A 21,185-nucleotide genomic window follows, 5' to 3' on the forward strand; every position below is an offset into this window, starting at 1 on the left:
CAACATTAGAATGTACAGTTGAAACCAGAAGTTTACATAAACTATATAAAAAGACACATATGCTTGTTTTCTCACTGTCTGACATGAAATCAGACAATCACTTTTCCTGTTTTAGGTCCGTTACCAAAATTATTTCTATTTGCTAAATGCCAGAATAATGAGAGAAGGAACATCATGGGAAAGTCAAAAGAAATCTGCCAAGATATCAGGAAGAGAATTGTGGACTTGCACAAGTCCGGTTCATCCTTGGGTGCAATTTCCAGATGCCTGAAGGTGCCACATTCATCTGTTCAAATAATGGTTAGGGTTAGGGTTAGGGTAATAAAAGTATAAACACCATGGGAATGTCGCTCAGGAAGGAGACGGGCTCTGTGTCCCATAGATGAACATGCTTTGGTCCAAAATGTGCATATCAACCCAAGAACAAAAGCAAAAGACCTTGTGAATATGCTGGCTGAAGCTGGTAAGAGAGTGTCATTATCCACAGTGAAACGAGTCCTGAGACATGGACTGAAAGGCCACTCTGCCAGGAAGAAGCCATTACTCCAAAAGAAACATGAAATAGCCAGAAAACAGTTTTGTCAGACCACAGGACATGTCTCCAAAAATGAAGGTCTTTGTCCCTGTGTGCATTTGCAAACTGTAACTGTAATCTGGCTAAAGACCTAAAACAGGAAAAGTGATTGTCTGATTTCATGTCAGACAGTGAGAAAAAAAGCATACGTGTCTTTTTATACAGTGTATGTAAACGTCTGCTTTCAACTGTACCTGTTCCAACATAAGAATCTGCTTCACAAATACAAACAGTGCTGACCTCAATGAATGTCTTGCCTACCTTTTCCGTCCATCCGTAGAACCCTGTCAGAGCTGAACCTCTGACTGTGGACTTTCTCCTCCAGGTCAAACATCCTTCTTCCATCAATTTCCTCATCTGAGATGCCGTCATCATGGTAACGGCGCCGAGTACCGGCCCGCTAGGGAGATGAAGGCAGGATGAGTAGGTTAAATCAAAATCACAGACATAGTTGACAGAGGATGGACAAACAAGTGGTGACGTTCCTGGTAATTTCAGTCTGTGCTGTGTTCGGAGTTTTTCTGGGTTACTGCGCTGTAGGTTAGATAAGCTGTTGCAGCAAAGAGCCAGACGTCTTTTTATTAACTTGGTATGAAGATTTCTATTGACTGTACATCACTGTTTTTACAACAAGTCAGTTAATTCACACAAGAAAACGTAATTGGACTCATTGATGGCTAGTGAATTTTTTTCGGGTTAACTAGCAAGCTAGCTAGCTCATCTGAGTCAAGTTGATAAAGCACTAACAGCAGATAACGTTAAACAATGTTAGGTTGGCTGATTTGTAAACTGCGTTGTGCTGTTGTATCTCTGTCCCCTAATGATGCTGTAAATGACGTGTCTAATGTTATGGTTGATTTGTCTGGAATACTATGTGTAGACTGGCTGGATTTACCATGATATCAACTGTACTAGTCATAACTCCACACTTAGTTCAAAATGAATGCACTTGTTTCAGGGTTAAAACAGCTCTCTAACTGTGTGAGGAGGCTCTAGCCATGCATGTTGTGGAAAAACAATCTTGTGGTCAGGGGTTCAAAAGAGACTGACAGCAGGCATAACTGATTTACTGAATAGTTTTCAAGTAGATGAGGTTAATACTTTCAAAACACATACACAGTAGAGTTATTTGTTTGATTTTAACAGCTGTCTGAGGAGAAAACGCTTCATTAAACGCCACAAAAATAGTAAAAAAAAAAAAAAAAGACAACTTGGGGGGGAAAAAAACTACACAAAAAGCAAACACTGGGGTCTCCATGAGATGCGCTTATCACATACTTTCACAATGTGGGAAGGAGTCTCAATATTTGGGACAAGGTACAGAAATAAGGGTGCAGTCCCACAAAAAGTAAGACACCTGAAGGGTTGTATCCGGGGTGTGAACTGGTCCAGTCAGAGATGGGACTTAGGTTTATTTATTTTAATTTTGTTGGTACCTTATAATGCTTATTTTTGATTGTACATTAATTTTGCAGAAAAATTGGGAGACAACATTTCAGTTTGAGGACTTGAGGTATATCACATGTGTTTGATGCCACTGTTGTTGCGATTGGTAGGTCTTAATATTTCAAACAAAGGAATGTAAGAAACTTTAAAATTCTGTACTACTAGACATTAAAGTAGAATAGTGGAGACATAAATGGTAGATTCACATTATTCCAACCTGTGTGTGTGTTTGTGTGCACACACACATTGCTCAAGCTAGGGCTGGGCGATATATAAAATATGTTTAAATGTGATATGGAATTAGACCATATCGCATATATCGATATAGTTCAAATTTGAGCTGTGATCCTTGCTCCAGGCAAGCTGCTTTATATATAAATGCTGCCCTTACTAGGGTTTGTCATATTTGTTTTTTTTTTTGTAATGTTCATTATTCTTTTCTCATATAAATATATTTATTTCAGAAAAAGATTGGCTTATTTTAATTCATAGGCTATTTTATTTAAGATATTTTTTTATTGAAACGTGCACTTTATGGACCTTTGATTTAATAAAAAAAAAAAAAGGTACTCAAGTTGTTATACAGTATTTATGTTCACTTAAATAAAGGGTTTCAATAATACTACTTGTGACATGTCATATTTGGCTTTGACTGAACATTTGCTCGCACTTTGCGCAAAAAATATCGTATATTCAGCCTAAATATATCGGGATGACTTTTGGTCCATACCACCCAGCCCTACTTCTTATACGACATTAATTAATTCAGTGTGCGTATTAACGTTCACCTATGAAGGCAGTGGTGGTGGAGGGAAAATAACGACCAACGTGGCCAAATTGGTTGTGAACTCACCAGTCTCTTGCTGTACCTCGGCTTGGATTCATCCATTATGACTGGAGCTGTCCACCCAATGCAGCTTTCAGCAACCTTAGCAACTAATCTACCGCTGATGTGAGTCGCCCCTTGTCTAAGGTTTCCCTACACTCACTGACTTCACATAGAGAGAGCTTCATGTGGAGCCCGACTCATTTAAAGAGTCCAGTTACATTATTAAACTGAATGGAAGTGCAAATACACACAGCATTATTATCATGATAAAACCCAGACTGTGTGAATACTCGAGCTTTGTTCTTGCCTTCACTATTTCAAGTCTTGTCCAGCTATTGTTAGCTTTTTGAAATACCTCCTGCTTTTGTCGATACAAAACTCAACGTGACCTAAAATCGTAATTTAAAGGCAACATTCAAATATTTCCAATGTCGTGCAATTACAGGGCGTACTTTGTTGCTGCTGTTATTACTAGTATGGTATAAAGTTAATGCGCTTTCCGAACAGCCGCCATTTTCCATCCCATCACAAAACATCACCACACCCCGCCCACAATCGTCATTGGACCAATCACAGCTACTCCTGCGAGACGTTCATTGGCCTACAGCAGTGTCAATCACGTGAATATGTGTAGACTGTGATTGGAGAAGCATAACCAATAGACAGTTAAAGGAGCGGGCAGTCCACCAATAACAGCACAATTCAAAAACCCGCTGATACCTCGTTGGCTAAGATATTCCACTAACGGTAATGATTGGACAAGCAGAACGTCAGTCAACAGAAGGAGCCAATCACGCGATGATAGAACGCACTGACCACTGCCCCATTATCCAATATAACCAGACATGACTCATAAATAAACCGAATTGCCTCAAAAATGAAACGTATTAAGAAGCCTACCCCCATATTCACACAGATCCGTCCGCTCTCAGCAGCCTTCAGTGATCCCAGAGACGTGACGCCCTCTGTGTCCCGTATTTTAACTCCCGGAGGCGCCCATCGCAGGGACACGTTTTGTAGCCTTCACCTCAACGAGGAAGTGCTCGCAGTTCCATAAATGGAAGTGGACTTTCGACCCACTGTTGTTGATTGGCTGGGAAATGTTGCATAGCAACTGTGATTGGTCGCAGCCACTTGTCTGTCAAATACGTACAGCTTACATACGGCGAGCGAGAGGGACGAGCCAGACTGTGATACGCAGTACAAATAAAACACAATGTAAATGACCACATATAAGCAAATAAAAACAATAACAGCAATAATAATATCAGTTCATATTAGATTCGCCAACAGTGGTTAAAACTACAAAAGGAAAAAAAACATACAGTAATATCCCTTATAATTTGCTATAAAGTCACATGGCTTAAATAATGTGAACAGGAAAGGAAGGACATCAAAATTATACTTCACTGAAATGTGCTGAATTTGTACCTTTAGGGGTTCAGCAGCTTGTCAATGGGGCAGTACCCTCTAAGGGACAGCTGTTGTACCCTTAACTTTGCCTTGGGAACATTTACTGTATGTACCTTTTTGGCCTTCAAAAAAGTGCACATAGTTGGTCGAGGTCCAATAATTAACCCTCAGTGGTACATTAATGTTGATTGTACCTCCCAGGACAGAAATGGACTCCTACTGTAGCCCTATTTCAGATAGGGTTCATTATTAGACCTCAAGTTATGTACCTTTTTGTGGTCCAAAAGGGTACATAGCTTGAGGACATGTTTCCAACCAATGTCAAAGGTACAAGAGCTGGACGTTAGAGGCTACTGCCCCAAGGACAAGCTGTTGTACCCCTAAAGGTACAAATTCAGCACATTATTTCCTACAGTGTACATGTTGTGTGTCACACAAGCTAAGAATAATAAAAGTGAACAGAAGAGCTGACTGAACCATGGCTGACCATTATTCTTGCCTATATTTCTACCTGTCCTCTTGTATTCACACCTGAGACAGAGGAATAATATATATTTAAAAGTATTTTAACATTTAACTGTTAAGGTTATCAAGATTTTTGTAAGGTTTTCATTTAGCCCTCTGGAAACCAGTCCTCCCCCCGTCATGTTGAGACTCATAACTGGTGATGCTGCAGAAAACGTATTTACAGGTTAAATAAACAACTCAGGTTATAAGTGGAAAGTTACCCTGATGTGTTATCTTGTTTTTGGGACATTCTTTCATCCATTTAAATTTGACAACACAAAGAACTAGTTTGCTGCTCAATTCCTAAAGAATAGAGTCTGACATATATTTTTTCATATTTCAAGTCTTGTTTCAAGGAGGACACTAACAAGGGGCACTTGATGGAAGCATGAGCCAGTGCAGACATGCAGTATTACATCCACAGGGGATCTTTTTTAGCAGGTTGTCCAATGGTAGCTTCACACTTATGAGTACAAGAAAACCTTACTGTATTGCTCACAAAAATACAACATATAAATGCCATACCTTACATTAAAATGTGAGGTTTTATTTTGCTGATCAATGCACAAGCTCTACACTATTCTGAAATAAATCTTGCAAATTGCAAAAGATAAAATCCTATTAAGAGTAGGATGACGTTGCAGGAGTGGGCTGCAGTGCAGTGACAATGTCAGCCCAAACCTGGAGTGTAGTGGACTACATTTGTGGATTAAGAGCAAAGAAGAAGGATGTTAATGTGAAAGACCAACCATGGCATGAAACAAGAACAAACTCCTTGGAAATACAGTCGTAGTCCTTTAAAAAAAAAAAGAAGAGGGGCCAACCACACACATTTAAAATGAAAGCAATCCTTGTAAATACACAAACAAAAATACCTGTAAGCAGTAAAACACCCCCAAGGCAGCATCAGTGTCATCAAATACAACAGGGCTGTGTTTATTTCCATTTCTAAACTAATGCTTTCAGAATATATATATATACTATTTTAAGAACATACAGTAGTGTCTCCTATCAATCATCTTTAAATCATTTCAACATCAAAACTCCAATATTACCCTTTTTTCGACCAGAGCTGGTTCCCGGCCAGTGGTATTACTGGTTCACAGTTGGTTTAACTTGCGAACCAGCTCTGAACCTGTTTCCACAGAGTCTAGAGCAGGGATGGGCAACTTAAATGCTGGAGGGGGCCACAATTTTTCATGGCCACTACCACAGGGCCACATGTAGGACCGTGCACTTAACCAGATATGATGAAACTGCAATTTTAAATATATTTACAGTGCAATAACTTAACATATGTCATGCTCAAATGCATGTATAACAGTATAAATAGGAGTACAAAAGGTTTAAAGCAAATAAAAAATAACCACTTACTGTGATTTCTTTTTTTTTCAGTGCAAGAACAGCAGACCAACATTAATTGCAAGAAGTCATTTTGTGCATTTTTACACTGCACTTTTAAGATTTCATGCTCAAATGCATGTAGTTATACTGAGGGCCACTTCAAGTGAGGGTGCGGGCCGTATGTGCCCCCCGGGCCTCAAGTTGCCCATCCCTGGTCTAGAGCCACGTCATTAAGCTACTGCTAACGTCTGTATATGCCTCCGCCCTCTCCGCAAGTATAATAACAATGGCAGACTATATGTCTCTACAACACATCTGTGCTGCTCATTTTGATCACTATGGACACTGAATACATTCTTAATAACACTGAACGTAAAATCTTAATGTTGGACTTTGTTGTCAGCTAACGCTAGCCTGCTAACATAATTAAGTATGATAAAGCTACAGTTTGCAAACTCAAAGTTGCAATAACAATTATAAAACACACAGAAATACAAGACTATTACTAGCCAAACCTTACTAGCATGAAGAACTGAGTTTAATTTTATCCAAAACTTATTTAAACACAAAAAATACTTAAATATGCAAGATTACTTAGAACTTAGAAAACTAGCCTCTTAGGGGGTGCTTAAAGATAAAACATTGAACTCCTTGGTGATATCTTTACAGTATAATCTCACTTGATTTAGTTTCTAAATAAAAGCGCCCTTTATCAATACAGGCGACTCTCACAGGGCTTCAGTTCACTGTACCAGTACTTCAGTGAACTGAATGACTGATGCAGTACGTTCATTGGACGTCTCACTGAGTGAGACAGAGAACGAACCAGGAATCTCGTTCACTGTACCATGACTTCAGTACATGAACTGAAACACTGACAGGAAACACAAAAAGAAGACAATAAAAATAAAAAAGAAGAAGAAGTCTGGCGTGGGGGTGGACTTGAGCAACTCCGTGTGCACGCTACTTATATATTAGCACTTCAGGAAGAGATTCAGTACTTTTCGTTCTGCCAAGTAATTTGTTCTTTAGAACGAATCGTTCAAGAACGAGACATCAGAGAGCCGGTACTTTGGCATTGGAAAACCAAAGAACCGTTCACAATTGGGAACCAGCTTTGGTCAAACAGGGGTATATGTAAATTATTTAAGGAAAGTGACTTTCCTCCTTCATTAAACTAAAAAATGCCCACTATGGAGTCACAGCAAGTGCAGGTATCATCAGCTGCAGTCGATTACATAAGTATTGGCACAGGAGTCTGGTTTCCCCATCAAAACACAAATAATAAGAGTTGTCTCAATACTTAGGATACTGACTTCACAGATATGCACCATAATGATGGGTAGTCATGCAGTTGTGCTGCAGACCTCTGTCTGAGGTCAGTTTACTCATTAATAAATCATTATTATTTATTGGCTGGTTTGATTAGTTTTTTCACTGATTCAAAGTATTTGTGACAGCAAATCCTGATAACTATTCAGTGCTGTTGCATTGAAGTAGTTGAATCATATGAGAGAGTAGTTGATGGGGAAATTCCCTCTCTAGAATCTCACTTAGGAAATTATTTCAGGTTTGACAGCTTTGGAAGGAAATTTGTATAATTTTGTATATATTTTGTGAAAATTGGTCAAGAATGTAAATGAAAGCTAATAAGATACCGTGGTAGCACAGGCTAGCAGCCCTATTGAATATAAAATATTTTTGATGACCCATACAGGCCTTACAGGGGTAGTTACGCCATATGGTCATCTTTTCTACTATTACACTCTGATGTGATATAAACACTACTTAAAAGTCAAAAGACAAATCCTGCACCTAATAACCTACAAATACTGCAGTAGTAATTATACCACAGTCAGAGCCTGAGAGCAAAGACAGTTTTTAAGGAAGGTATGCTGATTTACACTGCAGTAGGTACAGCTCTATACAACACATCTCACATTTATAAAGACTATAATATTCAGGTTTTTTGTTGGGACTATTGGCAGGTATTTAAAGGTGTCTCAAATATTTTGTAATGCTTCGTTTAACCCTAGCATTATATGGCTTTCAGTGAGTCCTGCAGCTGGCCATTAACGCTGATCTAAATGTCTATGAGGCAGATACATTAAATCTAAATGCCATGAATTCATATTAAGGTTTCCTCTCTGGCCTGAGGTCCATTTGGAAACAACTTTAACTATCCAGACACTGCAGTGAAACTGAATGTGAATGTGGGACACCATGAAAATGAAAAGACAGTTGTAATAACATATTCAGAAATGGCTGAAAACAAAAGCAAATATTGTTAATGAGTAAAAATGACAGTAAATAGAGCCCAGCCTCTGTTCTATGATCATCTGAGAGCAGTTTCTCTCTGTCTCGGCCTGTACTGTGTGGCCTTAGCTGGTGGGGGGCCTCATTCAGATTTTCTATTTGATGAAGCTGTAGAGAAAGGATCCAAGTATCAAGGCCAAAATCACACAGCAGCAGAAGATCATCATTTGTTTCTGGAGAGGGGAAAAGAATAATAAAATAAGATGGTGTTACATTACCATTCATACATGCATGTGTTAGAATTAGGGCAGGGACTTTAACGCGTTAATTAAAATTAATTAATAACACAAAAATTAACGCGATAAAAAAATTGACGCAACCTGAACGAAGAAGCTGATGAGACTGCTTTGGTTGGCACCGTGGATGATGGGACATTTTGTTACAAAAACCAACGGATGGAAGCGTCGATAAGAAGGTATACCTATAGGCTACCTGAATTTCTGAAATGTACTATATTTCTAAATATGCTATTGCTACACTTAATGGCAAAAATTGCACTGGTCTATTGGACTTATAAAAAGAAAACAATATTTTAGTTGCTTAAGCTTATGTATTCAGTCATTATTCAATGGTATACTAAAAAATCCATGTGAAAAAAATTACTTCTCACTGTTCTCGGGTCAAATATTTATATGCGTTTAAAATGCGATTAATTTCGATTAATTAATTATAAAGCCTCTAATTAATTAGATTAATTTTTTTAATTGAGTCCCGGCCCTAGTTAGAATATTAATAAAAGCCAACGATTATAAAGTGGACTCCTACACAGAGGTCATTCTAGGTTAATAGATAGGTGAGTAGTCCCAACTAACCATTTGATGTTTGATTAGATGAAAGAAAACTATCTCCTGTACATTAAATGCATTAATGTATGTGTAAGAAAGAGCGAACAGAGGAAACACAACATGACACGACTAAAATCTATCCGTTTTGGGCTGTTATGTCTAAAATATTGTTTCAACAGGTCTTTACATCCATCTTAGTGCAGAATCAGTCCGACTTACCCTGCGTGCCTCCTGCTGGAATTTGGCTGCCTTTTTGGTGTCGGCCACCGCCCTCTCTACAAAACCAACTGACTGATCCATGTTGCTCTCAATTCTGTCAATCATGCCACCCTAAAGGAAGACAAGATGGAGTAATGTGAGAGAAGGGAACACAGAAAAACAGACATTTCACCAGCAAGAAAGTGCTGCAACTACTTGTTTTGTCTTTAAACTTAAGTGTGTAGTGTTGTACTGGACATCAGCTGCTTGTGATCACTTTTAGAGATGTTCCGATACCATTTTTTCCCTCCTGATACCGATTACGATACTTGTGATGTGGGTATCGGCCAATACCGAGTACTGATCCGATAGCAGTATGTTTTCAAAAAAATATCATCCTACACCTGCATGACTGTGATATGATTATCATTGTGGTAAGGCCTGGCTCAGGTTAAACCCTTTGTAAAACATGAAAAAATACAGCAGATTCAAGCCATTTATTTTTACATTTATTTTTTTAAATAAAACAGTATACAAAGCAGTAGTGCAACAGCAACTTAAATAAATCAATCTAGGAATATATTTAAATTAAAGTGAAGCCACGATATATTAAAATGAAGGTACAGTATAAAAAACAGTAGTCCAACAGCAACTTAAATAAATAAATCGAGGAACTGTGCCAGAGCTTAACGGAGCGAACCATTAAATAGATTACTAATTTAATCGGATCGATGCCTGGACTCCAGTACTCGCCGATACCGATGCCAGCATTTTCGGCAGTATCGGAGAAATTTCCGATACTGGTATCGGAATCGGAACAACTCTAATCACCTTTACCTGCTTTTGATCAAATAACTGAGCAGTTTTATAATCTAACATACAGCATGAAGCACTCTAAAATATGAACATGAACATGAGACTTTCTTGCAGAGAAGTGACAAACATTTACTGATTATTAGATCACAATAACCTGTCACAAAGTCTGCCAAGGGAAGTTGTTTTATCTAGTTTGATTCAGATATGAGATGATATCATATGCCCATTTAACACAGTTACAAGTTAATTTATATCAAGTCACAAAAGGCAAATCAAATATGATGATAAACAAATCAAATGGTTAAATGAGGCATTTGTCACAGATTTTACCCTCTTTGTAGACATGTTTGTCCATGTGCTGGAAGTCATTTCATATTTTTTAAGAGCAAACTTAAGACTTATCTTTTTAATTTGACTTTTACTTGAACCATTTTTAGAGATTTTTCTGTTCATGCATCTTAGTGTTATAACATCTTCTCTTTTATTTATTTATTTGCTACTATTTATTAGTCTATTATTATTTTTATTTATATATATATATATATATATATATATATATATATATATATATATATATATTTATTTGATCATGCTCTACTTCTTAATTATTTATTTATTGTTTTATCTTTTTATCAAGCTTTTTAAAAACTTTTTGTTATTATTTTTTTTACTTTTATTTATTTATTTACTTATTTCATTTTATTTTATTTTATCTTACCTTATTTATTTATTTTTTATTTATTTTATTTTATTTTTTATTTTTTTTGGGCATTTTTTTGCTTTATTGATAGTGATAGATAGAAAGGGGGTGATAGAGGGGAAGACATGCGGCAAAGGGAGCTGAGGCCGGATTCGAACCCGGCTCCGCCGCAGCAAGCCTACATGGTAAGCGCTCTACCGGTGTGAGCCACCGGGACGCCCCATTTATTTATTTATTTTATTTAATTAATTTCTAAGCTGCCGCCAGTGTTTCCTCATTGCTCCACGTTGAGATGGATGAGATGAGACACACATGGAACTTTCTCTTTTTTATGTGAAGCACTTTCTGTTATATCTCTCTTGTATGAAAAGTAAGAAAATAAAGTCTGATTGATTGATTGATTTATAGCCATACAATAACTTTTTATTCCTGCTGACTGCAATATGCTTCAAAAATCATAAAAGTAGTGTTTGTTATTTATGTTGTTAATTTCAATCTTACTGAACAAAATGTGTAATATCATAAAATTGTGTTTTCCACAGAGCTTTTTCTGCAACAATCAAAAATCCAATGGAAAAATCCCATTGGCTTTTTGTGGAGGGATCCAGGGTCATGTTTAATTTTTTGCTGAAAATGTCGGTCAGCCCAGAAACATTATATGGGAAAAAAAGTCAATATTTGAAAAACTGTATTCCATGCAGTCTCCCCAAAGCCTTTAGGTTCCTGCTAGGTAGATTTGATATGCACACCAACATTATGATGATGATGATGATGATTAATGATTAATGATAGTGGCTGTGAAAAACGAGAGCTGTTGTAAGCTGAAGATTTTTGAAAACATCAAATACTACTACTTATGTTATCATATATACTTGAGGAGGAACAATATTCCGCAGGCTTTTTTTGTACAATTTCCAACATTTTTGATAATTGCTCCTTATCAAATTAATTCACAATTGAAAGCAAGTAAGCAGAATGTTACAATACTTGTGTAAAAAATAGTCCTAACAGTATAATGTAAATGCAGCTCTATCTATAATTCCAAGTTTACAGAGTTATCTTGAAATCTTTCAGAGCTGTTCATTTGAATCTCCGAGTGGTTGTGAGTTGTGGGTACCTGATTCTCAACCAGCATGGCGATATCAACAAACATGTCATGGAGCTCTTTGATGCTGCTCTCCAGCCTCATGATATCTTTGTGACGAGCCTCAATCTCATTCAGGGCTTGCTGGTTGATTTTAGAGTCTGTGATCTGGGGAGGGGGTCACGATCAGAAGCACATCATCAGAGAACAAGCTAATGAAATATCTGTGGAGGTTCAACAGGGAAGGTTACTCAATAGAAGCAATACGTGCAATTTTCATTTTTGTTGGGACTGTCAGAAAGCTGCTGATTCAACCACTTATCAAGTACCATATGGACACATAATGTATATGTCAAGGTTATTATTGTTAACAGAAATAACAAAATAACAAAAACTAGAATTGAAAAAACATTTTCATTAACTGAAATAAAGATAAAAACGAGAGTTTAAAAAAAACAAAAAACAATAACTAACTGAAACTGAATTGTGAGGTTAGAAAACTAAAACTAACTAAAATTATAGTGAAAATGTCCTTCGTTTTCGTCTTTCTCAACTTTTTTTTATAAGTAAACCTTTCTGGTTTTATAACAATAACCTTATTGGGGCTGAGATGGATCAGACGAAGGAAATAAAGGAAACATTTATTGTGACTTTTCTGAATCTCGCACCCAACAAATAATAAAAAACCCCAACTAAAACTAACACTAAAACTAATAAAAACTAAACAAAAACTAAGCATTTTCACAAAAAATAAAAACTAGTTAAAACTAGCAAACGCACTCTAAAAACTCATTAAATCTAACTGAATTTAAAAACAAAAGATCATAAGGAAATTAAAACTAAAACTCATGAAAAATCCCAAACTATTATAATCTTGGTATATGTACACTTTGCATTACCAGTCCAACTCATTGACACGACATAGAGTAGAATTGACCTATGTGACACAGTCTCATCCAAACATTATGGGCTCAGTTTACCATTAAAAGTAGCAAATTCTCAAGCAATTCTTTGGAAATTAAAAAATTGCTTCATTTTCTGTTATCAGATTTATGATTAGTATTATTTCCACTACGTTCCACACACTGCCAGTCTTACCCCAGCAGCGAAGACAGCTGAGTTGCCTCCCTCCAGCATCTCTTCCAGTTCTTCATCAGTTGTAGCTTTCCCCGCTGGGATAATCAGAAAGGACATTTATCCAAATGTTTTACATAAATACGTGTTAACAGCCAACAGGCGTGGTTAAATCCAACAGGTAGAGCAGGACAGAGAAACAATGACATATTAAACCTCTGAAGTCCAGGAGATTTTGGTTCAAATTTGTCAACTTCCTATGCATTCATTTCTGTCTCTGTTTAGCATCTTTCAGTCTGTCCTTACATCACATGCATGGCTCCTTTTTCTCCACACAAACTTGGCTATCAGTCAGATTTTTCATTTTATTTTAATTAACAAAGTATAAAGCTGCCAGGAACCCAAAATACAAACAAAAGACACATGTGTCTATGGTACAAAATGTACTTTAAAATGTTTTACCATTTCTACACACAAAAACAGCAGAACAAATAATAAATAATAAAACTACAAAACAGTCTATTTGCATGTAAATTAAAAATGGTCTAGAACATCTACATATCATATATAAATAAAGTTATTACTGTAAATAAAAAGTGTATTTTCAATAAATAGATGGACTCCAGAGAGTTAAGGCAGCTTCCCTGGCTTGTGAAATGCTTTACATGTCATGACATGTCAAGTGACAGAATTCAAATATGACTCTTTATAGTCAAATTACAATGACAATATTCACTGATAACAGGGGTGAAACATATCTGCTAGGAACTCATTTTTTAGTTACATTTGTGGCATCTCACAGTCATGAAAATCTCAGGAACCGTCACTGTCAAATAACATGAAATAATCAAGTGTAACTCACTGATCTCCAGCTGCCGGGCGATTCGTCCTTTGCTCTTATCTCTGAAGTCAACTTGAGCCTCGTTGTATTTCGTCATCACCTCTACAAACCTCTTGGCCAGGATAGCTTGCTGGGGGAATGAAGAATGCAGATGCCTTGTTAACTGACTTAAAATGTGGTAACACTTTACAATAACCAACTGATGTTTATAGATGGTTTATAGACCAATTATTAACCATTTACAAAGTGCTATACATATTAAGTATCCTTGAGCAAGATACTGAACCCCAAATTGCTCCCGATGCTGCGTTCATCTGTGTGTGAATGAATTCCCAATGGTGGCAGGTGGGACCGTTTAGGGTAACCTCTGCCACCAGTATGAATGTGTGTGTGAAAGGGTGAATAAGCGCAGTCTGTAGTGTAAAGCGCTTTTAGTGGTTGCAAAGTGACTAATTTCCAATTTCTTAAAGGTATATGAATCATTTAAAAATCATTAACATACTTAATATGGAGTTAAACATGTTATAATGAGTTTAACTAAAACCATTAAAAAACTATTAATTATAATGCAATTGTTTGTTAATGGTAAATTAACTATAAACTTACATTAATATACCATCTATTTGTCATTTATAAATGATGTAGCTAGTTAAACATTAATAAATTATGTATTTACCATTCTAATGGCCCATATATGGTTTATAAATGATGATTAAACATTAATAAACTATCTGTTTACCATTTATAAATGATGCTTTTTTTAAAGTGTTACCAAAAATGGGAGTAAATTTGGGATGACAGTCACAAAACACATATAATTATGTGGATTGCCATTAAAAAACTATTTTGTCATTACAAACTACTTTGACCATATTTACATTATTACAGCACATTACAGCAATAAAATGCTTTTATTTTTGGAATTTAGGACGATGAGGGATAATATTGTGTGCTGGCATTTCAAGCAGCACTGTAAAGGTATTGAGTGTTCCCTGCAAATTTTAACAGCAAAGTCAATGTAATGTTATTATATAATATTGTGTAACCTGTGATTTGCGTATCCTGAGGTCGGCTGAGGCCCTGTCATCTGTGTTTGACTCAAGCTGGCGCTCAATACCTGAGACACACACACACACACACACACACACACACACACACACACACACACACACACACACACACACACACACACACACAGACAGACACATAGAGACAGACAAAGGACAGAGGACAACCAACATGGTGATTCTGTTGTTGTTGTGAAAGAGACTATCCACAAATATTGAAAATAAGATGGCTTCAAATTTTTAGAAATACACCGAGCAGAAATACACACACACACACACACACACACACACACATTCCTGGTGATGATGGAAAAAAAAATTCTACTATATCAATGACTATACACTATATATTGTTAGAGTTAGCTAGATTTTGTGGACTGTTGGCAGACTTTAATAACACTTGGAAAAACTCTCCCACCCATCCATTGTTTATACCCACATTATTCAGTTTTATTTATTTTATCAAAGCTAAAAACAACAATTAAGGACAACAAGCAACCTAAAAGTTGGCCTGAAAAGATGTAAAAAGATCATTTACTAACTCTTGAGTTTGTTTCGTGCGTTGTTGGCTGACTTTTTGATCTCATTGGTGAGGGCTTCAACATCATCTTGTGTTTCTGAAACAGACAGAGCACAGGGAGATTACAAACAGAAAGAAGTAACAGAAAGTAATAGACATGTGTGTGCTTGTTACTCTGGTCAGGTGTGGGGGCGGACAAGATGCTGGAGTAGAGTTTTTTTATTTCTGTGACGCTCTCTTCAATCTTGTCAATGCTGGAACGGATGTCTTCAATCTGAAACATGCAAACATCCATAAGCAATACATTCCACTTATTTTAGAAATATGAGGAATAAAATATACTATTTGAATACCTGATTAAAGAAATCATCCATAAACGCCTCATTCTCTACAGGAATCTCAATGTCATCTCCTCCTGCATCACTCTTCTGTTCAACACACAAACATGCACATTAGAGAGAGAGGCAGAATGTAACATTTACTTAAAAACATTGTACTTAAGTTGAATTTGGAGGTACTTGTACTTGAGTATTTCCATTTCATGTCACTTTATACCTCTACTTCAGTACATTTTCAGGCAGATATAATATTTATTACTGTACTACATTTAGCCGATAGGTTCAAGATTTATCATAAAACTACTTTTAAATTGATTTAAAAAATATATATATAAAGCAAAACATACAGTTTTGTCGGACCACAGGACATGTCTCCAAAAATTAAGGTCTTTGTCCCTGTGTGCATTTGCAAACTGTTATCTGGCTGTTTTATGTTTCTTTTGGAGTAATGGCTTCTTCCTGGCAGAGTGGCCTTTCAGCCCATGTCTCAGGACTCGTTTCACTGTGGATAATGACACACTCTTACCAGCTTCAGCCAGCATCTTCACAAGGTCTTTTGCTTTTGTTCTTGGGTTGATATGCACATTTTGGACCAAAGCACGTTCATCTCTGGGACACAGAGTCCGTCTCCTTCCTGAGCGGTATGATGGCTGGACATTCCCATGGTGTTCATACTTGGGTATAATTATTTGAACAGATGAATGTGGCACCTTCAGGCATCTGGAGATTGCACCCAAGGAGGAACCAGACTTGTGCAAGTCCACAATTCTCTTCCTGATATCTCGGTTGATTTCTTTCCCATGACTTGACACAAAGAAGCAGTGTGTTTCAGGTGTGCCTTAAAATACATCCACAGGTGTGTCTCGAATTAACTCTAATCTTGTCAATAAACCTACCAGAAGCTTCCAAAGACATGACACCAGCATCTGGGCTTTCCCAAATTGTTTCAAGGCATAATAATGTTAGTGTATGTAAACTTCTGACTTTGAAGAAAGTAATAAAAAATTGTCTAAGAAAAATCCTTCTCTCATTATTCTGGAATTTAGCAAATAGAAATAATTCTGGTAATCCTAACGGACCTAAAACAGGAAAAGTGATTGTCTGATTTCATGTCAGACAATAAGAAAAAAAGCATATGTGTCTTTTTATATAGTGTATGTAAACTTCTGGTTTCAACTGTGGAAACGAGCAAACACCCTCCGCCCATCCCCAACCCTCCACCCCTGACCCTCCATCCACCATCCCATTAAAAATAAAGCACAAAGTTAATTAATTAATTAAAATTAAAATTAATGAATTAGATAAAATAAATCAAAAATAAAGTAAGGTAAGATAAAATAAAATAAAACATAAAAGTAAATAATAATAACAATAAAAAGTTAAAAAAGAACATAAAAACAAAAAATAAATAATTAAGAAGTAGAGCATGATGAAGACACAATTATGAATATATATATATATATATATATATATATATATATATGTGTGTGTGTGTGTGTGTGTGTGTGTGTAGTAGTAGTAGCAAATAAATACATAAATAAATAAATAAAAGATGCATAAACAGAAAAAATCTCTAAAAATGGTTCAAGTAAAAGCCAAATTTAAAAGATAAGTCTTAAGTTTACTCTTAAAAATATGAAGAGTCTCTGATGGCTTCAGGTCTTCTGGAGGCTGTTCCACAAACGTGGACCACAGTGAATATACAGCAGCAGAAAATAGTTTTTATTATTTTTTAAAAGGGCTCCTCGTTTTTCAATGAACTCCCAGTCCCCTAGGAAGTATAGACAGAAACACTTCACATGTCAACAGGTGAGTCTGTGCAGCTCAGTGCGTGCCAGGTGACACAAGGCCACCTGCAGGTTACTCCTTTATGAAGTTTCCCTCGCACGCGCTGCACTGAATAACTCTCCTTTATAATTAATCAGCCTCAAGTCATGACCACGATTTTGCGGAGTATTGCAGATAACATAGCCAGGCTGCAATATTTTACTGTTAAATATATCAGACATATGCATAAGCTCTCACTGAATACTCTTATATATGCTCTTGTATTAGGCTACCTTGGTATCAAATCGATACTGATAAACCAAATGGCATTCATGTGGAATTGTATCAAACTGATCTTTATCATTATGCACGTTTTGTTTCAGATATCTGCATACAGTAATCTACTAGCAGTGCATTGATATTAGAGGCTAGCAGCAGCTCCGGTAGGGCCTGTGCTTTATGGATATGACAATAATTAAAGCATTTAATTCAACCTACCTCCTTCAACTGCGCCAGTCGGTCCTTCATCTTGACAGGTCTGAAGTTCAAATAAAATAAATAAATAAATAAATAAATGGATCAGCCTTACAGATCTCGGACAACAATGCTTACTCTATCCTACAACAGCGATTCAAACGGCCTCGAGAGGAGTCCAGTGGAAATAATTAGCTCTGTCAATTAATCCAGGAGATTAGACCGGAAGAGAATTTTCAGAGTGAGAGCAGGAGCTTTAGACATGAGTACATATAAGGAATAAATCAAACTATACATGGATAGAATGTCTTGGTTGTTTGGACGTCCCTCTCTGAGACAATATTTGTGGTCAACCTAACCCAAGGTCCCACTAAGCCTCTATCCTCTAAGAACGGATTAGGACAACAGCGTTTAGGACGATAAACCTGTCTCCCCCTCACCCCTCCCACCTCTCCCTACACCCTGTTTACTAACCCTATATATATATATATATATATATATATATATATATATATATATATATATATATATATATATATATATAATTTGTGAATAAACGTTGAATGTTGCCCTTATTTAGTTGTTTTTGTCCCACTAATGAATTAAATGCTCACTCATCTATATTTAACACATTAGATTTATTACATCCCTTAAAATCAAGAGGGTTTCGCGCCCCCCCCGTGGATCTTTGGCGCCCCCCTGGGGGGGTCAGGCCCCCCCTGTTGGGAATCACTGCTCTAGAGAATGATATTCAACAACGCTGCTCTGGGATGGCATCATAGACAGGACCAGACATTGGAAGATGACCATGGAGTGGTACCACACTTGTAGAGCTCAGGGACCGGTGCTAGCTGCAGCTCACCAAGAACTTAGGTGCCGCTCTGGAAATTTGCTGTGCTGCAACTCAAGAGGATCTTAGGAGTGCTGCAGCTCAGCAGGAACTTGGCTACGTTGCAGCTCAAGTGGAGAAAAAAAATAAGAAAAAAGAATTACTTAGCTACTGCAGAGCAGTCAGTCGGGGTTGGGATTTTTAGGTGGAAAAAGGAGAAAGATAAGGATAAAAAAAGGAAGAGGAACACATGAAGTGAAATGTCTTTCCTCACTGTTCATTAATGAGTGATGCATCAATAGTGTGTTATATTGTCAGACCCAGGAGATGGAACTACCTCAACTCAGACAGAGGGGAGGCAAGTGGAGAGGCAGGGTCACAGGTGAGGTGGAAGAATGATTTGTTGACATGTTAGGAGGGAGATTCAGTAGTGACAATGTGACAGATGCAATCCTGCCTGGTGGTAGCTCAGACGGAGGAGGAGAGTCAGGGTCACAGCTGAGTGTCATGATTCAGTTCATGGAAGCCCTCCCTTCTTCCTTGTGTCTGTTGTTTCTTCATGACTTGTCTCTCTGCTCCTCATGTTTCTCTCCAATGTCCACTATGTGTGAGTGTGGTGGGCGTGGCTTTCTGCACCCAGGCAGCCACAGGTGATCCTCATCTCATAATCAAGCCATCAGTATAAAAACTCTGGATCTCCTCCTCAACTAAGCTGGGTCATTTTGTCAGCTTGTGTGGTAGAGTTTTATCCTGTCTATTGTTTGTTCTGCTCCTGTAATGTCAACTTGTGTAATTAAAAAACCCTTGTGTTCTGTGAGGGACTGAGTCAGTCAGCAATGAGGGCAACAGGTAATATTTTCAAAATGAAGGGGTTTTTATTTACTCAAAGTATAAAACAACAACATTTTCAAACAAAAGTAATGAAGAACTGGGCCCATAAAAGAAGTCAAACTAAAAAAACTGTATAACGGTCAACTGAACAAACTAACAGAAGACAAACAGACCTTATGACTACTTCTTCTTCTTCTTCTTTGGAGTTTAATGGCAGTGGGCATCCTTAATGTTGCATTTACCGCCATCTGCTGGATTTTATTTCCTTCTCATTTCCCTTTTATTATAATCTTTTAATTAATCCAGTTGAGATAAGGAATCTCATGATGTTTCTCCTTCCTTCCTTAGTTTTCCCACATTCTATTAAATTCTTGAAACTGTTTCCCTCCATTCCTTCCCTCCGCAGCCCGATCCTCATCTCTTCCCTCTCTCTTTCATATCCAGCACATGCTATCAACACATGTTCCACTGTCTCCATCTCCCCACAGTTACACTGCCCCGTTGGATGTTTTCCTATTATACTAAGTGTATTATTCAGTTTACTATGTCCTATTCGTATTCTGCTCATGATAACTTGCTCTGTTCGGTTGTCTCCACAACATCCCACCTCTCCTACTACACTTTGTAATTTATATAAATGTCTCCCTTTCTCCTGGTTCTTCCAATATTGTTTCCATTGATTGTTTATTTCCTTCCGTACTAAACTTTTCCCCTCTGCTTTTGATAATTTTACTTTCATTTCCACCTCCTCTTTCTTTACTGCCTCCTTAGCAGCTTTATCTGCTTTTTCATTTCCTTGAATTCCTAAATGAGCTGGAACCCACATGAATGTTATTTCCCTCCCCTGCTGTATTAGTCTGGATGTTTTTAGCAATACTTCATATAATATTTCCTGATGTGACTCTGCTTTCCTGCTTTTAATGCTTAAGAGTGTTGACACTGAGTCACTACATATTGTTATCTTCTTGTCCCTCCTCTCCTCCACCCATTCTATTGCTAGTAGTATTGCACATAATTCCACTGTATATACACTTAAGTGATCTGAAGTTCTTTTAGACATTTTGACATGATACCTGGGAACCACTACTGCTGCACCCGTTACTCCTGTTGCCTGCTCCTTGGACCCATCTGTATATATGTGAATATGTTCTCCATATTTTTCCTCTATATAGTTATAAAATTCCTGCACTAAATCCGCTGTTTTATTTCTTCTTTTAATGCTCCTTAATTCTAAATCTACATTTATCTCCTGCATCATCCATTCAGGTACTGCTGACCACCACACTGTTGGGCTGAATTCTATTTGTTGTATTTTCATCTGTTAAGCTATTCCCTCACTGACCCATCCAAAACTTGATTTTTGACCTTTCCCCTTTTCCCAGCACATCTCCAGAATTCTCTTAGCCGGATGCTCGTCATTGTGTCCTTTTAA

General features: G+C 37.1%; 2 protein-coding genes across 3 annotated transcripts in view; both read right to left on the reverse strand.

The window, feature by feature from the left end:
- The window catches only part of kdm2aa (lysine (K)-specific demethylase 2Aa), a 29,124-nt gene extending 25,230 nt beyond the window's left edge, over positions 1-3,894 (reverse strand). Inside the window, exons 1-2 of one of the 2 annotated variants that reach the window (XM_059334246.1) lie at positions 3,750-3,894; positions 836-974 (exon numbers count right to left, since the gene is read on the reverse strand). In XM_059334246.1, coding sequence (XP_059190229.1) covers positions 836-974; positions 3,750-3,755 — 145 coding nt within the window. In that variant the 5' untranslated portion in view covers positions 3,756-3,894. Of the gene's footprint in view, positions 1-835; positions 975-2,873; positions 3,457-3,749 lie in introns of those variants that run through there. The other variant, XM_059334245.1, reaches the window with a different exon arrangement.
- Positions 3,895-5,295: 1,401 nt separating this feature from the next.
- stx3a (syntaxin 3a) lies at positions 5,296-18,483 on the reverse strand. Its single transcript, XM_059343458.1, has 10 exons — positions 18,118-18,483; positions 15,868-15,942; positions 15,689-15,788; positions 15,537-15,611; positions 14,974-15,044; positions 13,949-14,057; positions 13,111-13,184; positions 12,046-12,180; positions 9,434-9,544; positions 5,296-8,602 (listed from the first exon to the last, which is right to left on the reverse strand). Exons 1-10 carry the CDS (start codon positions 18,145-18,147, stop codon positions 8,525-8,527), a joined length of 858 nt encoding a protein of 285 aa, XP_059199441.1. The 5' UTR covers positions 18,148-18,483; the 3' UTR covers positions 5,296-8,524.
- Between the last annotated feature and the right edge of the window lie 2,702 nt (positions 18,484-21,185).

The sequence above is a fragment of the Centropristis striata genome, chromosome 1 (genome assembly GCF_030273125.1).
Source record: "Centropristis striata isolate RG_2023a ecotype Rhode Island chromosome 1, C.striata_1.0, whole genome shotgun sequence".
In the NCBI taxonomy this organism is placed as follows: Eukaryota; Metazoa; Chordata; class Actinopteri; order Perciformes; family Serranidae; genus Centropristis; species Centropristis striata.